Raw genomic sequence first — 14,574 nt, 5'->3', positions numbered from 1 at the left:
ATAGGACAATTCACTGACTATGTAAATATGAAGGCCGCATATAATTGAAAGTGTCATTGTTAAATTCATTACTGCCCATTATGTAAGTGCTCAAGTCACTGGCCAAGTAAAAAGAAAACTGAATGTCATTGGCCAAGTCACTAGGCAAGTTACTGTAAAACTCAAGTAACTGACCAAGTCACTGATAATGTAGCTGACCATGTAACTGACAATGTATGTAACTGACCATGTAACTAAACATGTAACTAAGCATGTAGCTGAATATGTAACTGGACAAAAAAGATTAAAACTCCAAGTCACTAGAGAAGTCACAGCCAAAATGACCAAGTCACTAATAATGTAGCTGACCATGTAACTGACAATGTATGTAACTGACCATGTAACTGAACATGTAACTAAGCATGTAGCTGAATAGGTAACTGGACAAAAAACATTAAAACTCTAAGTCACTAGAGAACTTACAGCCAAAATGATATTTCTATTTCAGTTTGCAGAGTGCCGCTGCACCGCAACAACCAAACAAAGTTTTTATAGCTAATTTTTTTTATTTTTCATTAACATTTGCAGCGTGCCACTGCACCGCAACGGCAGCGTTCCGCTGCCAATGACCAAATCTATATGCAGTGATCCAACTACAAGTCATTGAACAAGTCACTGCCAAGATAACTAAAAACTAATGTCAATGTAAATCTAAAGAAAATGGTTATGTCACTGTACATGTAACTATTAAAAACCTGTAGACACAAAGAATACTGAAGAATTTATAAAAGAAGAAAGCAGATACACTGTCTCATAGTCAAAAAAAATTCCAATGAGTAAGCACCTTACAAGCACTTCTTATCATTTATTGAAAAAAATGAAAAATCAAAACAAAATTTCAAACTGTATTGGAGTCACTTGCTATGTCACTTGCCATGTCACTGTTAAAGGCATGTAAGCAGAATTGAACCTATATCGGAGCTGTACAACTCTTTCTGTTGTGACCATCACATTTTCCGCACCTACCACACTTGATCACCCTAGTTTTCTCGCTCCTTTTTCTGAACCTCTGCTTTCTAGGCCTTCCCGGTGATCTTCTAGTCAAAGGCGGCTGCAATATCACCGCATCTCTACCAAAATCATGCACTTGCCTCGAAATAGAGGGAAGAGGATTAATTGGGAAATAATAAGTTTCTCGATATTTCTCCACCTTGTACAGCTCATTGACATACAAATACGGGGAAGAACCATGTTGTTGGATCACTACAAGGGCATGGGAACATGGGAAGCCATACAGGTGCCATTCTCCACACGAACAAAAGCAAGTTTCCAAATTTACTATACTATTGTACTTCTGGCAGTGAACTTCATACACATAGGTATCAGACCTGCTCACTCTCCAATGCCTTCCGACTTCCAAATTCTCCTTCAGCTTCTTTTCAATCACCGGGCACAACTCAGAGAACCATTCCTGAGCATCCTGCTTCCGAGCAGCAATTGAAACCATGGACTTCACTCTAATCCCATCATTAATATCAAGAATAGGAAGACTCTTCAAAGGCAACACCCAATTATCGAAAGACTTAGCCAAGTTATTTGTCATTTCACCAAATCTTTCGCCGTTAAAGTAAGCCATATACCAGTTCTCCTTAGGGAGATCCTCTAGAAATTGAGCAACTATGTCGCCGCCTTCATTCCTCAAGATTTCCATGTTGAACTCATACATCTCTGGTGTGCAAGAATAAGCACAACACATAAACAAGTGAGGAATCCGATCCTTAAGGTAAGAACCAGCTGGAAATTTGTCAGAAAAGTTAGCCATCAGATGTGTAAAACAAAACCCATGTAGATTATTGGGAAACACCCTAGGGAAAGCACTAACAAGCCCAACATGATGATCAGAAATGAACGTCACCTTCCTCATAGGGTGTTTTGCAAACTCTTCAGCCAAAACCTCAAGAAAAAATCTCCAATTACTCTCATTTTCAGAATCCACAATAGCATAAGCAACTGGATACAAGCCTGAACAGAAAAACAAAATGATGTCACTGTCATGTAACTGTTAATGTCGCTGACCATGTCGCTGACATAACTGAATATTACTTGACAGTGACATGGCCAGAGACATGTCATTCAAATCATAGAACATTTAAGTCATTGGACATGTAATTGTCAATGAACATGTAACTGACCATGTCAGTAGCTATGTAACTAACCATGTCACTTACATTACAAAAAAATAGAACATGGCAGGAAATAGAAAACAAGAAAAATAAAAAACTAGAAATAATAAAGGAGATTCAACCTTGATTGGCATCCTTTGCTGATGCAGCAATAATCTTCCCCTTGTACTTGTTGGTAATGAATGTAGCATCAATGAAAAGAATAGGTCTACAAGATTGAAAACCCTTCATCCATGCACCATAGATCACAAACATACACTGAAACCTGTGTGTTTCTCGATGAAACTCAACCACTATCCTAGAGTCGGGGTTTGACTTCATAACAGACTCACTGAACCAAAGTAGTTGAGCATAAGACTCAGCTTCATCACCATGTAGGGCTGTTTTTGCCAACTCCGTACCATACCAAACTGTACGATAAGGAACATCCAAACCATAATCACTGTTGATCTCATCAGCTATATCAATTGGCTTTTTGTTTGGATTGGCACGAATCTTATCAAGCACAATAGACTTGACAACCTTGGATCTCATCATCTTACTCTTCTGCAAACGAATCACACCATGACAAGTGTGAACATTAACCAACCTTTTAATCATAAAGAAACCATTAACCCTGCATAAATGAGCCTTCACAAGCCAATTGCAGCCCTGAGAATGTTTCTTAGAACACTGAGCAATAACACGAATCTTGTCATTTCTAACAAACTCATATGAAAAACCAATTTCTATGGCATACTTACGCAGCTTATCCCTAAACTCAACAACCCCACCCTCAAACTTTTGGCCTTCAGAATGAATATAACTCTCCCAACCTTTCGTCATATAACTCTTTGGTGCCTCTGCCCTATAACACCCCAAATAATCATTCTCCTCAAGCATGGTACTAGAATCCTCACACACTATATTACTCACCACGCTTTCACTAATAGAAGGCAAATCAGTCACAAACACTTCAACAAAATCAGAATTGTAACGAACCAAATTCCTAAAAATTATTCTAATATCAACTTCAGTCTCTAGAAAACATGAACTAGAATCCGGAGGAATAATGTACCTCAACATGAAATTGCCTTGAATCAAATTCGGAAAACGAGAGCGTATGGAATTGCATAGGTCAACAAACGACCAATTATGCAACGATGGAACTGTCGCTGCTTCACCAGAATAAATAAACTTGACAACATAGCTAGTATCCATAACAACTGCACAAGAATAAAACAAATCACTATCCATGTCACTACTAAGAAAATCAACAGAATCAACACAAACAAGTCACTGCCAAAGTAACTGTTAATGCCTGAACATAAGAACAATATTATAAATGTAACTGGCCATGTCACTACTAAGGAATCAACAGAATAACACAAACAGATCACTGCCAGAGTCACTATTAATGCCTGAACAGAAGAACAACATCATCCTCGCAAAATAAATGATAATTCCTGAACAAAACAGCAGTATTAAAAATGTAACTGGCCATGTCACTGATAAAAAATCACAGTATAGAACAAATATAGTACCGCAATAGCACAAAACATCATCAACAATTCAACATAGCACTGAGTCGACGAAGGAGAAGAACAAAGTAATCCAAAACGAACAATTCAACAATTTAACACAAACAACAAAAATACACTGCAAAATCCAAAACGAACAAATTCACAAAGAGAAGGCTTACCGATCAAATCAGAGAAAACCAGAGAGAGGAAGAAATAGAGAGACTGTAACTAAGCACTGAGTCAACGAAGAAGAAGAACACAATAACGTGATCAAGACAAACACCGACGAAGCCAGAGATCCAGAAAAAGAGAAGAGCTGAGGAAGCTCCAAAACCACTCAAAACTGAGATTTCAGATCGTTGCAGAGGCACAAAGTGAAATCGGAAGCTTCCGACGGAGAGGGCTGCGAAGAAAGAATCTCGGAAAGAGATATCCAAACAAATCGAATCGGAAGCTTTCTGATCAAAGGAGAGAGAAAATTTGAGCTCCCAGATTTTGAAATGGAAGGTTATAAAGGTTTATTACCTTAGGGGTAGAATCAGAATGATAAAAATTAAAAACTGACCTTTTGTAACATGATCTCATTATTCATAAGGACTAAACTAATATTAATAACAATTCACAATGGACCTTTTTATCAAGTGGGAAACTAGGTGACCTTATTATCATTTCACTCTCTAAAGTGACATTTTCCATCATTTCCCTTTCTTTGTAATTAATTTCATAGGCTTTATTTTTTGGGTCTTTCTAAATGTACCTAGCAAATATCTAAATACACCCAACAAAATTATAAAATTTCTAATTACACCCAATAATTCTTCCAATTATACCATTTTCTTAATTAAACACAGCAAAACCCAAACACCCGTCAAAAACTCCTTTGTTCCCAACAACAAAGCTTGAAAGCTTCAGAGTCGAGGATTTCAATGGTGCCTAGCAACAAAGAGAAGAAGCCCATAAAGCCTGAATTCTTTCCAGTCGAAGATGAAAACAAACTTGTGCGTCAAGACCAAACTTTGAGGTCCGACCCGATTGAGACAGAGGAAGTTGTCTTGAGACTGCCTCCATTTTTCCTATTCCCAAATCATGAAGAAAGGAAGAAGGGTCGAAAAAAAAAAAAACAAAAAAAAAAAACTACATCATACTCAACAATCGTGTTGCCTCTCTCTCTCAAGCGAAAGAAGAGTCAAAATTGGTTAACATACTCTATGAAACTAGACTACGATGATTAATGATGAACAAATCTCATTAAAAACAACTTTTTTTTTCTTTTTTTTCTGAGGAGAATTAAAAACAAATCTTTGAACAACCCATTTAGAATTGCTTCTGATAGTGATCTACTCTACCCCCGCGAGTGAAGGTAGAGATTGACAAAAATGATTAATAATTGTTTCCAATTATCAATCTACAGTTTATACCACAATTAAAACAAGCTTAAGTAGTTAATTTTTGGGATCTATACTCTCTCTCTTTTATCTCACGTTTAAGGTAGAGAAACAAGTTTTCTGGAGAACGGAAAACTTTGCACAACCGCCAGCGGCACCATCGAGCGATTTGCTGGGTGGAATTTTCTTTCTTTCTTAAGGGTAAAGTTGGAAAACCAAATAATATATTTCAGAGCTGGGTACACTAAGAAATTTGCTAGGTACATTTAGCAAGACCCTATTTTTTTATTTTCTTTGTTAAACAAAAATTAATTTTGAAAAATTTGAAGAGATAGTTAATAGAATATAACCACCTTAATTAATATTTATAAATGTTATTAAGTTAATTTCACTTAGTACCATTTGATTTAATGACATAAATCTCTTTTTTATACATAGGTGTTCATACTATATGCATATTAGGCACAAACACCGGAATCACACGGCCAAATGGCCACCAGAAGAGGCTTGAGTCCTAGCCCTACAAGAGGGGCCCAAATCCTAATGTATACATAAGCCTCACATTCCCAACTTTAATAGGCCACACTTAGGCCCACATAGGCAATGAATGAGTGACAAGCTCAAACTTACACTATATATACATACATCTCCTCTCATTCAAGGTAATCATCCATTCTTCACTTACTCCTACCTTATCTACATTCTTACATGTATCTGACTTGGGCATTGGAGAGTCGAAGGCCGGCAACCACAGTCTTCCCTCTTACCTCTATTCATAGTTGACAGGTATGGGACTCGAAGATAGTTTCTCTCATGGTGATTCTCGGTTTCCCTCAGAACTACGCATAAACATTGGCACTCGAAGGACCCTCACAGCTCGCCGGAAAATTTTCTGAGCTCACTGGCAACTTCATATCTCTGCTACGACAACTTTCATTCATCACGTACACTAAGATTCATCATCTCTCCCACATCTCCCTCAACCCAACATCAAAGTCAGGCAATTTTTGTTTTTGGGTCTTTCGTTCACAGAGAGTTTCAAGGAAATAGAAACTAGATATGGGTTTCTCTATCTCCTCTTCCACCATTGGGGTCTACAACACCTTTGTGCCTCACCTCCACCACCATTGGATTTATCAGCCTTTTGCAAGTCTGGTCCACCGTTGATGTCCTCTGACGATGACGGAATGTAGGTCACTCGCCACAGCAGTAAGCACCCGAAAATTTTCTTTGTGCACCCATGACTCTTGCTTCCTTCCCTGGTCGTCACTACAATACAAGCAGCATCCTTTGATCCATGATGGAATCGATTCGTACAACTCCCAAATCTTCTCTCTACACCCAGATTAGTCACATGCAGTTCTGCTCTTCTCTAGTGAATCATGATTGCAAATCTCGCGATTTTAGTTTTATCACTAAGAGTGAGATGGAAAAGAGAGAACGTATCTCAGATTCTCTCTCTCTCCTAGGCCGATGACTGCTAATCACCTCCCTCACTGAGACATTTGTGACTGGGCTTGATTTGCGGGAAACCAAGTTGCTTCGGCGCATTCCCAACAACTTACTCACCAGTACCATCATCTTGCTCTTGCACAGCACCGGAATACAAAGTCGTCCACATTCCCAGTCTCAAGAATGGAAGAGATCAACTTCTCGACCTTGACCCAACAACCCGAGTTCCCGACATCGACACATCTTGAGTCCAATTGCTTCTAACTTTCCCAGGTTGAGTCTGAGTAATCATTGATCTTTAAGACCTAAGACCGGAGTTTGAAGAAAACGAGCAAGACCTCTGCTCATAATAGTTAGGCCCACATGGAAAATGAAAGGGTGAAAAATTCCAAACCTACACTATATATACATACATCTCCTCTCATTCAAGGTAAGCATCCATTCTTCACTTAGTCCTACCTGATCTACATTCTTACATGTATCTGACTTAGGCATCGAAGAGTTGAAGGCCTGCAACCCCGGTCTTCCCTCTAATCTCTGTTCATGGTTGACAGGTATGGGACTCGAAGATGGTTGCTCTCATAGTGATTCTCAATTTCCCTTGGAACTACGCATGCAGAAACAGTAAGAGGTCGTGAATTCAACTCACAAAAGACTGGTATTGTAATTATTAATTATTGATGTTTAAAAAAATAAAATAAAACAACAATTGGGATATGGAAATTTGAAGAAAAAGATTGTGGTTACAGGACATCCAAGCCATCCAAGACATTCTCCAAAATAAAATCTCACGGTATAGCTGAATTTCAATGCTATTACAAACCTTCCTAACATGCTTCTGCCGTTCCCTTTGAATATCTCATCTGAAATCTATTCCCTTCACTTTGGTGTTTATGGTCTGATAAAAAAACTTTCTTCTCTGGGATGAAAATAACAATTTTTTTTAATGAAATAACATGTTATAGCTTTAAACATATCATATTTAAGGGTTTAGGGTGTTAGAGGGAGGATGCAACAAGGAAATAAGGAAATAATATATTATTTCTACCACGCTGTGTTCACGTTTAGATGTTTACCTTCATTCCCTCGATGAGTCGATGCTTTTAAGAGTTAGAGCACAAGCGCATTAAGCCGCTCTGTAGATTTGGGCAAGTGCATTTAAAGTGACGAGTAGTGAGCAACAAGTACTGGATGCCATGGACTTACATGAAATTTTGTTAATTTTGACTAGGCTCGGCTCAGCCCAACCCGATCTTAAGCCCCTAAAACCAGCTCATGATAATCCCTAGGCCGGACCTAGGCCTCATGGGCTTCTCCACTGTTTGGAATGAACTAGCATAAGTCCATTAAAACTGTCAAACGGGCCCTAAATAGATACAGCGAACATCAACAAATATGCTGGAACAGTAAACTGTGGTGGAGTTGGGTAGCCAATTGGTACTTAAAGTCTAGTGTCAATGATGACCTACCTGCCTAAATAATGGACGTGTAGACCTCGACATTTTGTTTTTCTGAAAAGAAAAGCAAGCTATATGATCCTGTCCACAATTTGGTTTCGGCAACCAGACGAGAAGGGACCAAACACTCTTTCTTGGCACCACAAATTGCACCTTACAAATTCCCACAATTATAGACTGTCCGCTCCCACATGCATTGCCGAGACCGTCGTCTTCAGCGTCACTTCCAACTTTGGTCACCGATCTAATCCATATGATCTTAATTTAAACTCCATCATCATCATCATCGTCATGCATGCCCAATCAAACTGGCTCGAATTGTCCTCCATTTCTACGGTTTCTGAGGATTTTGTCTCCTCGAAAGTACATCTTGGTAAGATAATTGTATTTGATACTTTGATTCATAATTGTGTATTGTGAGATCATTGTGTTTGATCCATAATTTCATGATCGAGTTGTGTATATAAATTAAATAAAAAACACAGTTTTAGATATAAATATGTACTAAAATTCTAATTTATACTCGCTCTAAAATTTTCTTCATGCATAATGAGAAAGCTGTGCATCTGGTAATTATGCTATGTTGTAATTGTGTTACATATCGAGTTATCTTTCCGTTATGTCACTGTTATGTCAAAGCAAATAGAGTAGCTAGTTGGTGCTTTGTTAGAATACATGAGTTTTGTAGAGATTTCTGATATTATTTCAGGACATACTCTAAATGCCTATTGTAATCAGGGGTTTAGGCTTAATGTCCCCCATTGTATTCGACAGTTTCAATAATCAAGGCTTGAGGGCAGCCCCACCACCCCTTTATTTTTAAAAAAAAAAATTTCTTCATACAAAAAGCATTTAGATGAGATTGTCAAACTACATTTGCATACTGATTTGTATGTCTACAATGCTAAAAATTGAGATTTTGGTATTTCTGGTACAACTTTTATTAATACTAATGTCTATAAACTTATATGTTTATATTTAAAATTGTATTATTTTTTACATGTAACGTATGTTCGTTAAATATTAAACTTTAAAACAATTAACCCTTACATTGAATCGATTGAAGAAATCAATTTGAATATAAACATAACATAAACTCAAAATAACAACCTTAGATGAAATAATCTATCATCAATGAAGGATGTCGAAATTTATGAAGAATTAGATCCACTATATAAGCATGGTTCGTTATTTGTGACACATACAAAGTGTGCTATAATTAGTTTGATTGCCATGCATATCTAACAACTAACAAAGTGCGCTAATACGAGACTGTCAAACCGGACGTGAAAAGCGAGCAAATGCCAGTTGTCAGCCTAACATTGGGCGGATTTGGAACAGATTAAATCCTGTGGGACCTAGTTATCCTGCCTGTCCTCTTCACGGCCAACATGTCATCTGTCTTTTACAAACGGGGCCAATCGAGGAGTACGAAGTTCGACTACGTGATGACGTGGTAGAAAGCAGTCCAGTGCTTTTTGAGGAGTCGTAGCTGGGCAGAGTCCTGGCCACTTGTTACTCGAGTGGCGGAGATTTGCCCTAGAAGACCACCAATGACGACCCAATGTATATCCCAATCAAAAGCCTTGCTAATAATGGAAAAAAAAAAAGATCAAAACTATCTAATCTTTTTTATCAAAAAAAAAAAAAAAAAACCCATCTAGTCTTCATGATGTTCCGGAAAAAAAAAAAAATGATATTATTGGATGCTAAGTTTGTTATGTGATTTTCTCGATCCCTCAAGATGTTTCCGATAGGTCAACATCAAATCAGATTTTGCATTTATAAAATAAAGAAATCATATTAAGCATGAGAGATTGGATAGCTTGACATTATAAATTAGAAAATTTACTATTAATAGAAACATTTAAAATTAATTAAAAAAATTGGAAAGATTGTACAATCACTACAATGTATTGAAGTTTTGACAACTTTTCACATGAAAAGGAATAGCTTGACATGTACAACTCGAGGAAGAATTAAACTCTATTTATGATCCGACAATACCTTTTTCAACTTTTCACCAAGAGCAATTATGTTCGAAGAAAAGGAGGGTAAGATAATCTTCACGAAAGTCTTAGATTCATTGAACTTAATTAATAGTTGAGTGAACATTTTTGAATATGACCGTTGAAAGTAATTAATTATGCTCGTGACTTTATTTCGGTTAGCATGTATGGATGAACCTTATTAGTTAATACTAATTGTTTTCTTGTTGTATTCTAGTCATTTCTATAATTTTAGTAAAAAGAGAGATGTAATAAGTGAAAAAACTTTATCGATACAACTATTTGATATGACGGAAGATAATTCAAAGATTTAATCCCTCCCTGTTGTGTTATTGCTTGGTCATTTATCCTTATCAGCCTCTGAGTTTCTGATCTTTTGATAAACATCAGGTTTTATTTTGTAAGATAGTGCAAATTATTAGGATGGAATAGTGACAATGTTCCATGAAAGTACAGTATAAAACTATCTTAAAAAAAGGAAAAAGGTCAAGCTAGTCGTTATACAAGAGAGATAAGATCCAATTATCTTATCTCGAACGTTATGGTTAGGGTAAATAAAACTCTTTATGTAACACAAATCTGACCCCCTATTCTTCGCACACCACGGCTTCCCCTCTACTCAACCAACCTCTCCCATGGCTTCCCTTGCCCAAAACAACAGCAGGCTTTCCATAGCCATGGAGCGAACTGGCCAATGGTATAACAAAGCAACACTCTACATGAATGTTTCACCGTGCCTATATAGTTAAGAAATTCAATTCTTATGATGATCTTGCATGTGCTTTATTTTACAGGATTTTCTCTCAAGATATCCCTGCAGATGTAGTAGTCGAAGTTGGCGAAGCCAATTTCTCCTTACACAAGGTACTACAATCGAGTCTACACTCAGATCGATCATTTCTGTGTTGATAATGAGCTTATGTTCGAGTTTATGTCCATGTCAAGTTCAATGAAAAACTCACTTTTATTAACAGTTCATGCTAGTGGCCAAGAGCAACCGGATTAGGCAACTGATATTGGAATCGGACGAACCAGACCTGACCCGAATCGACCTCTCCAACATTCCTGGAGGACCAGAGACGTTCGAGAAGGCAGCCAAGTTCTGCTACGGCGTCAACTTCGAAATCACAGTCCACAACGTAGCTGCTCTCCGATGCGCCGCCGAGTACCTCCAAATGACCGATAAGTATTGCGAGAACAACCTTACCGGCCGTACAGAAGATTTCCTCACTCAGGTGGCCTTGTCCAGCCTCTCCGGCGCCATTGTCGTTCTCAAATCATGCGAAGACCTCACTCCCATCGCTGAAGAACTCAAAATCGTTCAGAGATGTGTGGAAGTAGTCACATCCAAGGTACAAATTTTACGAGCTAAGTTAGCTATTAACACGAATAAATTAATTCATCATCATATAAATAATACATGGTTGTTTATAGGTTACAATCGAGGCAAACTTTCCGAGCCGCTCTCCGACGAACTGGTGGACGGAGGAGCTATCAATTTTGGACATCGATTTCTTCGGGAGAGTAATAACATCCATGAAACAACGTGCTTCGAAGACTCTGACCGTATCGAGTGCGATCGTTACATACGCCGAGAGATGGCTCCGGGATCTGATCCGGGACCACTCCGGCGCCGGCACCAAGTCCTTGGAGTCCGACGACTCCGACATCAGAATCCGGCAGCGGGAGCTTATACAATCCATAGTGGCTCTCCTTCCTTCCGAGAAGGCATCTCTGCCGATCAACTTCATCTGCTGCCTTCTCAGATCAGCGACGTTTGTCAAGGCCTCGACGGCGACCAAGAACGAGCTAGAGAAGTGGATCTCGGCGATCTTGGAGCACGTAACCGTCGACGACCTGCTGGTCCTGTCGTTTAGTTACGACGGCGAGAGGCTGTTCGATCTGGAGAGCGTGAGGAGGATTATCTCGGGATTCGTGGAGAGGGAGAAGAGCGTGGCGGTTTTTAACGCCGGTGACTTCAGGGAGGTGTGCTCTGCTGCAATGCTCAGAGTTGCTAAGACTGTGGATGCGTATCTCGGCGAGATAGCCACTTGTACTGAGCTTAGCATATCCAAGTTTAATGGCATCGCCGTCCTCATCCCCAAAGGCGCGCGTAAAGTCGACGACGATCTCTATCGTGCCGTTGATATTTACTTGAAGGTAATAATTAGTCCATAATTTTGAACTTTGTTTTCATGTGTTTGAGACCATTAATTATCCAGTTTAATCCTTATACTTAAAGAGTAAGAGTGAGATTATTATAGCACTCTACTCTTTGAACTTTACTTTGAGGAGTAAATTGAAATTTTCAAAATTTGAAAGGCAAAAGTGTCACAATAGATAGTGGCAGGTTAGAGGTACGTCGGAGAAAGTATGGATCCATGCTAGCTTCTTCTGCCTTATATTTTGATAAATTCTGCTTCGGTTGTGTAAAGAATTTTGTGTTGTAATTTTCTTTTCTTTTAGCAAAGAAAGAAAAAACAAAAAGCTAGTGGCTGGTTTGAGCTTTGATTAACTAAACTAATTGGTTAATTAATGATGTGCAGTCTCATCCGAACCTTGATGAGATAGAGAGGGAGAAAGTGTGCAGTGTAATGGATGCGTTGAAGTTATCATACGAAGCGAGATTACATGCTTCGCAAAATAAGCGTTTGCCTGTACAGATTGTGCTGCATGCGCTCTATTTCGACCAGCTCAAGCTGAGGAGCGGTGAAGACGAGAACGACATGCAAATGGATGCTGTATCGACCAGAAATCAGGTACAGGCCGACGTGTCGTTGGCTAAGGAGAATGAGGCACTGCGAACAGAGCTGTTGAAGATGAAGATGTACATTTCGGACATAAAAAAGACTGGAAGTGGTGTAGGTGCAAGTGCAGCAACGACGTCGTCTGGGAAAGGCGGTGGGCCTAGAAAGCCGACGTTTTTCTCGTCCGTGTCGAAGAAACTGGGAAAGTTGAATCCGTTCAAAAATGGGTCTAAGGACACCTTGAACATTGATGATTGTGTGGACGTTACCAAGCCTAGAAGAAGAAGGTTTTCCATCTCTTAATCAAAGTCTTTTTAAGCATTAGATCGAGTGAGCTTCTGCATACTCGACTAGTACATGTACATGTTTGCACTTTGTGGACGGATTTGTGGTGGTGATGTTTTTCTTATTCTTTTTGTTCTGTCTCTGTTTTTTATTGAGATTTGTTATCTTAATTTTGGAGCACCATTGCTCAATTTGTGTAGTGACAAATATATATAAAGAATTTTTCTATTTTTTTTTTTTTTTTGAAACGGGGTTTGGAACCCAGCCTAACTGGGAGGCTCAGCCCCACGCCCGGAATTATTATTAATAATAGATGGATAATTGTACAGCGAGGGGGACATATTACCTAAACCTCGAGTACTAGTACAAGCATCCTCATAGAGAACATCCTGGATAATCACAGGTGTCTCATCTAACCAATAATCATCTAAGTAATCAACACTAGCAAGATGGGCCAATCTATGTGGAACCTCTAAATTTACTCACTTGATCTCTATACTTTTTACACTTCTTATCAATTTTTCAAATACTAAATTTACTCATTAAACCTCACTAAAGTTCCTCAAATAACTTTACTCATATAATTTACAAATAAACTAAGATCTTTATAATAAAAAACTTAGTCATTTCAATGATTTAATTACTCTGTAAATCTTAATTACATCTCCATTCCTTAATCAGACAACATAAATCTCTTATCCAATAAAAAAAAATCAAACACAAGGTATTGAGTTTTAAAAATTAATAAAAATAAAATAACATGAACTATTATATGATTTTTTTAATTTACTTTTTCTTTTTTAGCTGTGCAATTAAAAAAAACAGATTAATCATTTTTACTTAATGTTTCTCTATTTTCTGTACCTCATGATTAATTATTTAAATATTTTTTTATTTTTTTTTATTTGCTAGCTCTATTTTTTTTTATTCTTTTTGCAAATATAATGGATAGATTTAGATTTAGGTCATAATACAATTTATTTTGTTCTCCCTGACCAATATGCGTTCAATATGCGTATCATACATTTTTATCTTAATCATAATTTTATTTCTTATTAAATATATATGAATGCTTTAATGAGTACGTATGTAGTGAAATTAGAAAATGAAAATAGATAGGGAAAATAATAAAGAATGCAATCTAATATTATTGAATTGGAAAGTCTAGAGAAAATAAATATAAAATTTTTTTGGGTATAATTATTGTCTTTAATAGTCATTTTATAGTAAGTTATATATGTCATTTAATAATTCATAATAGAGTGAGGTCAAGTGAGCAGATTTGGAGATCCCAATAGAAACTCTCATATATAAATTACAAATTTCTCAAATATGGATGAATTATTGGGATGAGTATTTATGTTAAGACCACCAAGTGTGTGTTGGCATGTGAAACTTGGAGGCTAAATTAGAGACTTAAATCCCTTCTACTTGGGTGTTCTTGGAAGGGAAAATTTTGCAAACAGTACATCAATTAAAGACCACTAATAATTTTGATACATAAAGTTTCAAACCGATCATTTTGGTACACGAAATCTGAAGCCCGACCTACTATATAGACACGACATCAATAAC

General features: G+C 37.6%; 2 protein-coding genes across 2 annotated transcripts; one reads left to right on the top strand and one right to left on the bottom strand.

Moving 5' to 3' along the window:
- Positions 1 to 949: 949 nt before the first annotated feature.
- LOC112164179 lies at positions 950 to 3,398 on the bottom strand. The gene is made up of 2 exons (XM_024300409.1): positions 2,285 to 3,398; positions 950 to 2,001 (listed from the first exon to the last, which is right to left on the bottom strand). Exons 1-2 carry the CDS (start codon positions 3,396 to 3,398, stop codon positions 950 to 952), a joined length of 2,166 nt encoding a protein of 721 aa, XP_024156177.1.
- A 7,078-nt stretch (positions 3,399 to 10,476) lies between these two features.
- On the top strand, positions 10,477 to 13,229 carry LOC112166554 (root phototropism protein 2). Its single transcript, XM_024303430.2, has 5 exons — positions 10,477 to 10,664; positions 10,762 to 10,831; positions 10,942 to 11,319; positions 11,402 to 12,127; positions 12,514 to 13,229. The coding sequence occupies exons 1-5, from the start codon at positions 10,603 to 10,605 to the stop codon at positions 13,015 to 13,017; spliced, it is 1,740 nt and encodes a 579-aa protein (XP_024159198.1). The 5' UTR covers positions 10,477 to 10,602; the 3' UTR covers positions 13,018 to 13,229.
- The last annotated feature ends 1,345 nt before the right edge of the window (positions 13,230 to 14,574 follow it).

Source organism: Rosa chinensis, chromosome 5 (assembly GCF_002994745.2).
Source record: "Rosa chinensis cultivar Old Blush chromosome 5, RchiOBHm-V2, whole genome shotgun sequence".
NCBI lineage: Eukaryota > Viridiplantae > Streptophyta > Magnoliopsida > Rosales > Rosaceae > Rosa > Rosa chinensis.
The sequence above is the reverse complement of the archived record's forward strand: the minus strand, read 5'-3'. Positions and strand labels throughout refer to the sequence as shown.